Source organism: Siphateles boraxobius, unplaced genomic scaffold, assembly GCF_051911475.1.
Source record: "Siphateles boraxobius isolate OS27281-9 unplaced genomic scaffold, OSU_SipBor_1 41, whole genome shotgun sequence".
Lineage (NCBI taxonomy): Eukaryota > Metazoa > Chordata > Actinopteri > Cypriniformes > Leuciscidae > Siphateles > Siphateles boraxobius.
The window spans coordinates 28,868,006-28,880,000 of NW_027509042.1; the positions used below are offsets into that span (position 1 = coordinate 28,868,006).

Consider the following 11,995-nt stretch of genomic DNA (forward strand, 5'->3'; position numbering starts at 1 on the left):
ACCTGCAGGACCAACTATACACAAGGCTAGTTCAAATTCGCCAAATGAACGTCCTCGTCGTGCGAACATTTTATTGTCGCCGGCAGGAAAGGAGGAGAAAACTGCAAGCAATCATGTGAGCTCCTTTTTTGTGCGTTTTTTCCAGTTGACTTCTTATTAACTGTTTTGTCATCAGACCATACTTCAATTAAAAACCTTAGGCTTGTTTGAGATGCGCCTTGCCTCTCCTGAAATGTAGTCGAGAGTAGGAGGCTGCAGTGAGAGGAGGAGTGAAAAAAGCGCAGGCAAGCCGGACAGTTCTCTCTTCTCGCAGTGGATCTGACACCTGCGAGATCAATGATGGATATTGCGGGATTAACGCGATAATAAACTGTTGCTAATAAACTGGATGTAATTTAAGTTCTGTTGCTTTTATATGAAAATAAATATAATGAACAAGACACCCAAAGTACTTATTATTTAAAGGAGAACTCCGGGCAATTTTTAAGTTAATCTTGATCGTTAGACCTTTGTGAGTACTGACTATAGAAAAAAAAAACGAACCGGATTGGTGCTTGCTACGCGGAGCTGCGACCACGAATGCCCAGAGCTCCCCCTCAGCTAAAACGGCAGCTATGGGGGCATGGACATAAAGAGCGTTTTTGAGCCTCTTAACAGACACAAAATGCAATTAAAATGTCTGTCCAACATGAACAGGGACCCTACATGTGACCCTACATGTGAACAAGATGCGTTTAGCAACTTAGCCATTGTTTCAACTCACCTAAATAGTCTTTTAGACGGCAAGCTGTAGTCTCGCGCTGCAGTCCCATGCTGTAGCCGGAAATAAACAATGTCCAGGTGAAGTTTACCCTGAAGTCCTGGAGAGTTTCCTTTGTTTCTGTTTGTTCCTGTAAGTTGACTTTGTAAATAAATCAACTATACTTCAGTTCCCGTGTCCTCGTCTTCAGCTACCTGCAACAACCCTGACAGAATGACCAACCTACCTTTACAAATAAAAAAATTAAAAGAAAAGATGAGCCGAAGGAGGAAGAACAAGAAGGTGAGCCCCATTGAAACACCTATCCTCTTCCAAGAAGAGCGCTCACTAGAAGAGTATGCGGGGCTTTACCTATATCTGTATGAGGATGTGACGTTGGGGGAAGAGGAACTGACAAGGAGTTTCTGGGGTGGTCTGAAGGACCCGCTTGCCCAGATACTTCTGGTGAAGGACCTCAATATGTCCTTTTTGGAGTTTGTGGATCACTGTTGGCGTGTGGATCCGACTATCTCGTGGAGAATCTACCAATCCAACCAGTTCCTAGTCTGGTATGTCCTGAACCAATCGCCTGCCCGCCAGGGCCTGAGCACACCACACGTGAGTCCACACGAGAAGACACAGCGCTGATTGTGATGTCTGTGGCGATTCTGTGTGTGTGGGCTACACGCACATCAGCTGTGGCCCATGAGTCCAGTTCCGAGTCCCATGATGTGCTGGTCCCGTCCAGTTCCGAGTCCCATGATGTGCTGGCCCCGTCCAGTTCCGAGTCCCATGATGTGCTGGTCCCGTCCAGTCCTGCGCCAGAGCCCGTTGGTCCTGCGCCAGAGCCCGTTGGTCCTGCGCCAGAGCCCGTTGGTCCTGCGCCAGAGCCCCGTTGGTCCTGCGCCAGAGCCCCGTTGGTCCTGCGCCAGAGCCCGTTGGTCCTGCGCCAGAGCCCGTTGGTCCTGCGCCAGGGCCCGTTGGTCCTGCGCCAGAGCCCGTTGGTCCTGCGCCAGGGCCCGTTGGTCCTGCACCAGATGCACCAGAGCCCATTGATCCTGCGCCAGAGCCCGTTGATCCTGCGCCAGAGCCCGTTGATTCTGCACCAGAGCCCACTGATCCTGCACCAGAGCCCACTGCCACTGATCCTGCACCAGAGCCCACTGATCCTGCACCAGAGCCCACTGATCCTGCACCAGCGCCCACTGATCCTGCACCAGAGCCCACTGATTCTGCGTCAGTCCTGTCCAACCCAGTGTTTCCTTTGCCGCTGGTCCTGCTTAGCTCAAAGCCCTCTTCACCGCTGGTCCTGCCCAGCCCAAGACCCCCTTTGCTGCCGGATCCCCCCTTTCCTGTCAATTTCCCCATTAAAATTTTGGGGGAGCGCCCACCCGAAGGGTCCTCACCACCATGGCCACCCGAAGGGTCCTCACCGCCATGGCCGCCCAAAGGGTGCTCACCGCCATGGCCGCCCGAAGGGTCCTCACCGCCATGGCCGCCCGAAGGGTCCTCACCGCCATGGCCGCCCGAAGGGTCCTCACCGCCATGGACGCCCGAGGGTCCCACAGATCCGCCCTGGACGCCCGAGGGTCCCACAGCTCCGCCCTGGACGCCCGAGGGTCCCACAGCTCCGCCCTGGACGCCCGAGGGTCCCACAGCTCCGCCCTGGACGCCCGAAGGTCCCACAGCTCCGCCCTGGCCACACCCACAGCCTGCTCCGCCATGGCCACGCCCACAGCCTGCTCCGCCCTGGCCACGCCCACAGCCTGCTCCGCCCTGGCCACGCCGACAGCCTGCTCCGCCGGGGCCACGCCCACAGCCTGCTCCGCCCGGGCCACGCCCACAGCCTGCTGCGCCTGGACCGTCCTGGAGTCCAGGTTGCCCACCCTCCCACCCCTTTGGATGTTATGCGGCGCAAGGACGCGCCTTCGGGGAGGGGCGTACGTTTCAGTATGTTTGAGTTTTGTTTTGTGATCTTGTTTTCCCCAGTGTTTGTGATTTTTGGTTCAGTCCTGTTAGTTTTCCCGCTCTGTCTGATTAGTAATTCCCTTCACCTGTGTTCTGTTAATTATCATTTTAGTCCCTGTTCATTTAAGCCTTGTGTTTTCCCTCAGTGTTGGTTGGTCGTCGTCCGTGTATGGTTGTTTACCCTGAAGTCCTGGAGAGTTTCCTTTGTTTCTGTCTGTTCCTGTAAGTTGACTTTGTAAATAAATCAACTATACTTCAGTTCCCCTGTCCTCGTCTTCAGCTACCTGCAACAACCCTGACAGTTCCTTTCTTGAAAGAAATATCTGCGAGGATTTTCAGTCTGTATTTAGACCGTATCATAGTACTGAGACTGCTCTCATTAGAGTCACAGATGATTTGCTCCTATCATCTGATCGTGGTTGTATCTCTCTATTAGTGTTACTCGATCTTAGTGCTGCATTTGACACCACTGACCACAACGTTCATTTAAATAGACTAGAAAACTATGTTGGCATTAGTGGAATTGCACTAGCATGGTTTAAATCATACTTATCTGACCGCTACCAGTTTGTAGCAGTAAATGAAGAGATGTCTTATCGATCACAAGTTCAGTATGGCGTACCACAAGGCTCAGCACTAGCACCGCTGCTGTTCACTCTGTACATGCTACCTTTAGGAGATATCATTAGGAAACATGGAATTAGCTTTCAATGTTATGATGATGATACTCAGCTGTATATTTCTTCAAAACCTAACGAAACTTACCAATTCACAAAATTATTGGAATGCATAGTTGATAGAAATAATTGGATGACTAGTAATTTCCTACTACTAAATTCTGAAAAAACATAGATTCTAATTATTGGACAAAAACTTCCACACGTAATAACCTAGAATACCGTCTAACACTTGATGGCTGCCCTGTTAAGTCTTCGTCGTCAGTTAGGAACCTGGGTGTGCTCTTTGATACCAATCTTTCATTTGAAAGTCACGTGTCTAGTATCTGTAAAACCACATTTTTCCATCTTAAAAATATATCTAAATTACGTCATATTCTCTCATTGACAAATGCGGAACAACTAGTTCATGCGTTCATGACATCAAGGCTAGATATTGTAATGCTCTACTGGGTGGTTTCCCTGCACGCTTAATAAACAAACTACAGCTAGTTCAAAACGCCGCAGCTCGAGTTCTTACCAGAACCAGGAAGTATGACCATATTAGCCCGGTTCTGTCAACACTGCATTGGCTCCCTATTAAACATCGTATACATTTTAAAATATTGCTGATTACTTACAAAGCACTAAATGGTTTAGCTCCGCAGTACTTGAGGAAGCTCTTAACGCATTATAGTCCTTCACTTCTATTGCGATCTCAAAGTTCCGGCCAGTTGATAATACCTAGAATATCCAAATCGACTGCTGGCGGTAGATCCTTTTCCTATTTAGCACCAAAACTTTGGAACAATCTTCCTAACATTGTCCGGGAAGCAGACACAGTCTCAGTTCAAAGCTAGATTAAAAACACATCTCTTTGACCTAGCATTCACATAACACACTATAGACTTCTATAATTCAATATTAGGCTGCATAGATTAGGTCAGCCGGAACTGGGAACACTTCCCTTAAATCCTGATGTACTCGTTACATCATAAGAAGAATGGCATCTACGCTAATTTTAGTTTCTTTGTTTATCACGAGGTCCCTGCTGGATCCAGGCCGTTTCCAGATCTGACGAAGGACCTTCGCCTGGACCCGATGACAATGTAGTGCTGAAGTGCCAACTAGCCTCTCCCTATGGAGGATCCCTATACCACTATACAGATAAAGCGTTGTGGAATTTTTCGGTTTGCATACCTACCCAAAGTGATAAAATAAAATTCTGCATCAAAATTGATTACAAAAGAAAAGTCAAATGTGTTTTTAGTGGTAGTATTATTTTATAGAGAAATAAATTATTTATAATTTAGATGAGAATAAAGTTAGTTAAAATTTTAAGGAGAACAAATATTGATATGAAATATTGCACATTGATTTTAAATTAATTCAGGTTCAATTACCAAACATACAATCTTAATTTAATTTAAAGCAAACACCACATTTGATATATATGGGTTATATGCATATTTTGTAATTAAAAAAAGATATATATCAAAAAATACAAGGCCTTAAACTTTATCAAGGGTTAAACTCGTCACTGTAACAGACAACACACACACACACACACACACACACACACACACACACACACACACACACACACACACACACACACACACACACACACACACACACACACACACACACACACACACACACACAGAGTGAAACTGGTGGAGGGAGGGTAAGGACAGACAGAGGGAGACAGAGAACTTTTTTTTTTTTAAACCTAGAAAGTAGACTGTGATCATGTTTAAATATACAGGGAAATGCAGTGATAAATGCAGATATAAAGATTGAAAACAGAAAGCAATACGGAGCTTACAGACGCAAACCACTCAGCAGCAAGGTAGACAGGAGCAATCGATTATACCATTTCATTATAATTTGGATATTAATATACACTAAAGAGTTGATAGTTAAAGCCCGTTCAAATGAGCGCGCCCGTTCAATTGAGCGCTGGATGATTCATTTGTTCGGCTGTAACATAAGTGCTTCTTTCAAAATTCCCTATAAATTATTAATAATTCCATTTGAGCTAAATTTACCTATTTCCCTAACATATTATTACTGAAATCTTAATAATTAGTTATACTACTAGTTACTGCAAAAAGTAATATTACTGTAATGGATTACTAGTAATGGATTACTGACCAACACTAGATGTCCGAGACAGATTTTTTCAAGAATCCCCAAATCAGTTACTTGTTCCAAATACATTTTATTGATCATAATTTATTCTAAATATTTCATTTTTGTGCTAATATTTATCTTTACATCAAAGATTGATTGTTTGAATCTAAATTCAGAAAACATGAGATTTAATTAATAGTCATGGCATGAACTCACAGGAAATTACCAAATGCACACCTGCAGGTAACCGATAGAGAGAAGAACAAAAAAAGTAAAACATCTAAAAAACAAAAAGGAATTCCTGCACACTATCAATACTTGCAAAAACAATGCTAGATGGATTACGATAATCAAACATCGTTCAACTGCATAATACTATATCATAATTCAGAATTATGGCATATGCCTGATGAAGGTCATGAGACCGAAACGTTGCTAATAAATATTTTGTGAAACTTTTTGCAAATATTGATAGTGTGCGGGATTTCCTTTTTATTTTATTTTTATGAATTTATAGTAAAAAGATATTCAAGAAAGAACAATTCAACATTTAGTTTGATGTAAACACCAAAACAATCATGATTAGTGTTATTACAAGACACTAGTTCACACACACACTAACTAGCACATTTAAGGTGAACGGTTTCTCAAGATTAAGGTCAATAAAGTGGAAGACTATATCAGCAGTGGAAGTGTAACTAAAACGTTTAGCAAGAAAAGCAAGACTGCAAATGTTGTCCTATAGACAAGTTTAAAGTCCAAAAAACCTTCCACTGTAAACTGCACAGGATATAAAGTGGAAGACTATATCAGCAGTGGAAGTGTAACTAAAACGTTTAGCAAGAAAAGCAAGACTGCAAATGTTGTCCTATAGACAAGTTTAAATTCCAAAAAACCTTCCACTGTAAACTGGTCAAACTTGATACTGACTTATGTCTTTCTTAATGCCAGTACTTCAGGTGCAACATTAGGTGTTCTTAAAAAAATACAAAAACAAAGCAACAATACTACAGTAATGCTAATGTTTTCCAAGAACAATGCAAGTACATCTCAAACGGTGTACACATTAAATTTCATCTACTTTTTTTAAGGTACCTTTCTAAAGATTAGTATGTAAGAGAGATGCATTGGGAATCAGTATCCATCACAGCTTAATTGGCTAGCGATCACTGCAGTCATCTGGTAGTGTACTGGAAAGATGCCATCTGTACATGTTTCCGTAAGCGTTCAACTTCCAAGTCTCTGAAATAATTATTTTCGTCATTCTGAATAATGATCTTCTGCAGCTCGCCAATCTCTTTCTCCATCTTACTCCTTAACTCCCTTTTCTTTTTCTGCAGAGCCTGTTGGAAATGCATACGATTAGAACAAATTATTTAGGAGGAATACATTTATTGATTGATGAAGTCAGCATAATTTGCAAGCAGTATAATAAATACTACCATTCCCATACATGCGGTAAAAAAAAATCTGTATATATATATATATGACATTTTATACAGTATATAGGATCTCTCTCACACACACACACACACACACACACACAAAATGATTAGCCCCGTATTTTTTTTTTCTTCAACAGCATTTCTATTTAGGAAACTTGGAGTGTTTATTATACAAATAGAAAAACAAATTATAAAAGTCTACTGGTCAAAATTAGCCCTCTGATGTTAATGGTGTGTCGCTCTTGTTTGATAACAGCCTTTAGTGGCATGGACTCTGGTCTTCAGTGCGCCCCACGGATTTTCTATTGGATTCAAGTCTGGGCTTTGTGCAGGCCCTCGTTTGGAGGTTGTTCTTCACCAGAAGTGAGGTATGCTTTGGGTCGTTATCATGCTGGAAGACAAAACGTCGACCCAAACCATGCACATTTTTGTTACCAACCATTTTTGTTACAGATTGCCTGAGGTTGTCTTTCAAAATTCTCGTAGTCTTCCTTTTTCCTCTTCCTTCCTTCGACCCTGAAAAGATTCCCAATTCCAAATGCGCTGAAACATCCCCACAGCATTATACTACCAACATTGTATTTCACTGTGAGAATGGTGTTCTTTGGGTTGAGTGCCTCTCCCTTCTTTCTCCAAACATAGGCAACATCTCTATGGCAAAAGAGCTCTAGTTTTGTCTCATCTGACCAAAGGGCACGTTTCCAGTATGCATAATTTTTCTTCAGATTGTCCAGGGCAAACTTCAGTCTAACTTGAAGGCATCTATAGACGTGGAGTTTTTCTTGGTCGCTAACCTCGCAGTCCATTCCTGTGCAGGGCTCTAGTTGACCGACTTCGTTGAGATATCAATCTCAGACTTGGCTAAATTTTCACTAGTGTCTTGGCAGTTGTTCTTGGGTCTTTAGAAACCTCTCTCACTAGTTTTCTTTCCAGTTTTCTCGGGCAGTCTGCTTCTCCACTATGTGGATCTCTTCAAACTTCTTGATAATCCTTCTCACGGCAGTTCTTGACACTTGAAAACGCTTTGATGTGTATATCCTTCTCATCCTCTGTGAGCATTAACAATTCTTTTTCTCAAGTCTAAACTAATTTCTTTTGTCTTTGCCATGATGGCAATACAAATTATTTTACTAGCTATTTCGCAAGATACTAATCCTAAACTTAAAGTGCAATTTAAAGGCTTGTTGGTTTAATTAGGTTAATTAAGCAAATCATTGATAACAGTGGTTTGTTCCATAGCCAATCAAACAGATAATTTCTTAAGAGGGCTAATAATATTGACCGGTTTTTCAAATAATTATTTTTATTCCAGGCAAATTTAAATAAATAAGGGTTTCTCCAGAGTAAAAAATATAATAAGAAATACTGTGTTAAAATTCCCTTGCTCTGTTATGCTGCTTTCACACCAAACGCGAATAAAGCATCTGGCACGAGTGATTTCCATGTTAAGTTCCATGTTAAAGAAGTGTTTATGTGCATCTAGAGGTCCTGCGGTACAAATGAAATGGCCATTCACTGCCATTATAAACCTTGGAAGAGCCAAGACATTTTGTAATATAACTCCAATTGTATTGCTCTGAAAGAAGAATGATATATACACCTAAGATGACGTCAGGGTGAGTAAATAATGAGCTAATTTTCTGTGAACTTTTTGGGTGAACTATCCCTTTAACTGTAGGCAGTGTTCTTTTCAGCGTATGCTTCATTCTTTATCCTTCACAGAACAGAATAGAATCGCAAAACTTCTCTGGCTTATTTATATGATTTTGATCATATTGGAGCCAACTTTTCTTGTGCTTTTGGACCAGTAGTGCTGTATGTCTTGGAGTTCTGGCATTGAGACGGACCACAATAGAATAGTTGCGCTATTCTAATAGTTGCGCTAAAATATACATATTGCTAAAATATTTTTTGTTGGAGACAATAAATGTGCCATATGTGGAATTTTAAACCTACCCCATTATAATGGTAACTTTCATAAAAACCTACTTGTAATCAAATGCAGGCTAATATAATTAGTTTGTGCTTTTGTTTTTATTTTCATTTTTATTTTAGCGTTTAGCCATTTTAAAAACAAAAGCATTATTTTTGTTTTTAGATTGTAATGTTACAATGCTAGAATGTAATGTGTTTTTAACCACCTTTTTGCACATAATATATTGCATAGCCTACATTACATTCCCTATATTTGTTTCCATATCCTTCAATATCAACATTGTTTTGTTCTTCATTGACTTCATTGCCATTCATGATGTTAAACGAATGACGCAAATAATCAAGGAAACTAATATACTTTTGTCTAATTTCATCCATTTTGAAGTGAAAATAGGCCTATGTAACGTTACTCATCAATCATGTAATGTAATAATTAGTTTACTGTCATTGTGAGGGGACAATAAAAATTAGTCCTAATGTATACAATAAATACAGTTTAATGGAAAGGTGCTTTTCCTTATATTTCTTTAATGGCCAGTAAAAATATAGAAGGGGCCAGCAAACCTCTGATCTACTGTGGAATTATTTTTTTATGTTGAGCCCTGCCACCAAGTCTTGCGGGTATTTATACTCTTATATACAGTCACCGTGACAGTAACAGGTTAAGAATTGGCTAAAAGTGATAACTGGTTTTAGACAGGACTTAAGGCACACACACATACATATAAAATTATTTCTTTAGAAATAAAAATATAACATAAAATGTGTTCTGTTGCAAGTTCACATACTAGTTATGTTTTATTGTGATGTCATGTCTTGAAATCATTTAAATATGTCCCTTATTTTGCCACATTGAAGGTGGCAACCCTAGTATATGTATGCATGCATGTATATATACGGATATTATATATACATAAATATTATACAGGTACAGTACCTGTCAAAGGTTACAAACATTAAAATCTTTTAATGGTTTTGAAAAAAAGTCTTATGCTCACCGAGGCTACATTTGTTTAATAAAAAATACAAATGTAAAAACAGTAATATTACAAGCCATACAGACATTTTACAATTTAAAATAATTGTTTACTATTTTAATACATTTAATTTTTTTTCTTTTTTCGGTGATGACAAAGCTGAATTTTCAGCAGCCATTACTTTCATTCCTCACTTTCACATGGTCCTTCAGAAATCGTTCCAATATGCTGATTTGCTGCTAAAGAAACATTTATAATTATCATTATCAATGTTGAAAACAGTTTTTGCTGCTTCTGATTTTGGAAACAATGATACAATTTAAAGACTTGTGGTAAGATAAAAAAAAAGAAGAAAAATTAATACTTTTATTCATCAAGAATGCATTAAATAGATCAAAAGTGACAATGAAGACATTTATAATGTTACAAAAGATTTCTATTTAATAAATGCTTTAATAAATGTAATAAATACATTTAATACATGCAAATAATTGCTGTTCATTGAACTTTCTATTTATCAAAGAATCCTGAAAAAATGATCGCCATTTTCACAAAAATGTTACGCAGAACTACTTTCAAAATTGATAATAATAATAATAATAAATATAGCTGCGAGCAAGCCGGTGGCTTTAGTTACCTAAAGGCACCGGGGTGGCGGTGCCGCCGGCTTTGGCCCGCAATCGCTGCTAGCAGCTATATATATATATAATAACAAGCCAGTGGCACCGCCACCCTGGTGCCTTTAGGGTTATTGTGCACGACGTTTAAAAACGTAACCCTGCTTTGACTGTCGAAAAGAAGTGTGCTGTAGAGCTTGCATCAGTGTGGGCTCTTCAAAAGTGCGTCTCGAGGGCACATATTAACCACGAAGTATGCGTGAGCAAACTTCTGAAACCTAAAATGAGACACCCTACGGCCTCATGGATTTAACGGACACATGAAATAAGTACACAAGACCGAAAATTCATATGAAGTGTGCTATTTGGGACTAGGCCTATGATCGTGAACCACAATAGCCACATTTATGAGATAATTTAAATATAGAATAATTTTTAATGTCATAGGATGTCATAGCTCAATATGTTTTGCAGCACTTAAATGTGTAAATATAGAAGCCCAGTATTTATCTGGAGGTCTTTGTACAGGTTTATTAATGTAATTTTATTTTACGTTTATGTGTTCTATGATATGCAATGGAAGTAAATTTTAATGTTTAACATGGGTGTATTCACAACACATAGCAAACGATATAATATCTTAAGATTATTGTTTTGAAATGGTGTTGGATAAATATGTTTTGCTTTTAAAACAGTGTGCGTGTGTGTGTGTTTTTGGTTGGGTGACAGTTGTAGGTTACAGTTTGACAAGAGTTTAGAGTGTGACAAAAGCAAAATGTTGTGTTTTATTGCGAGTGTACACAAATATAAGTAAACAATTTGCAGTTTGAATGATGTCCGGTATGAACAAAATGACGGAGTATGTTTTTGTTTCCACTGTTCGATCGCGCCCGCGTCTCTCTCTCTCTCACTCACACACACACACACACACAGTTCGATCGCGCCCGTGCCTCTCTCTCTCTCTCTCTCTCTCTCTCTCTCTCTCTCACACACACACACAGTTCGATCGCGCCCGCGCCTCTCTCTCTTTCTCACACACACACACACTTTGCAATCTTGACATCGCAACCAGTTCATTATGCTGCAATATACAATATACACGCCAAGTTTTGTAACTGTAGGTAAAACTAAGTTATAACAAACTTTATGTGTCCTTTTATAGTCATAAATTAATTTCCTTGCCACGGCCAAACCGTTCGAGATATTAAAAATCTGTCCGCAATTTAGCATCCTCAATGTCTTGACTTCATGCTGACCGAGTTTGGTGACAATTGAATGAATTGCCTTGGAGGAGAAGTTAAAATTCCAGAGCAAGCGTTCTCCAAACAACCCATAATAGCCGACTTCCTGTTGGGCTGACGTAAAGCTTGACCGAGGGAAAGTTGTTCGGCCTGATGAGATCTATGCGTGTACTGAGTTTCATATTAATTAATGCAAGCGTTTTTGATATATGGACCAAACTGTTGAGCCCCCCTGCCACGCCCGGGTACCAGCTTCAGCCCGGCCCTGATGGCCGTGGGCT

The 11,995-nt window shown here is 40.3% G+C and overlaps 1 protein-coding gene across 5 annotated transcripts in view; it reads right to left on the reverse strand.

Moving 5' to 3' along the window:
- Positions 1-5,567: 5,567 nt before the first annotated feature.
- Positions 5,568-11,995, reverse strand: part of LOC143706794 (centrosomal protein of 95 kDa-like) — a 256,104-nt gene continuing 249,676 nt past the window's right edge. For all 5 annotated transcript variants that reach the window (XM_077199099.1, XM_077199100.1, XM_077199102.1 and 2 more), the window contains one exon: positions 5,568-6,842. In XM_077199099.1, coding sequence (XP_077055214.1) covers positions 6,675-6,842 — 168 coding nt within the window. In that variant the 3' untranslated portion in view covers positions 5,568-6,674. The remainder of the gene's footprint in view (positions 6,843-11,995) is intronic.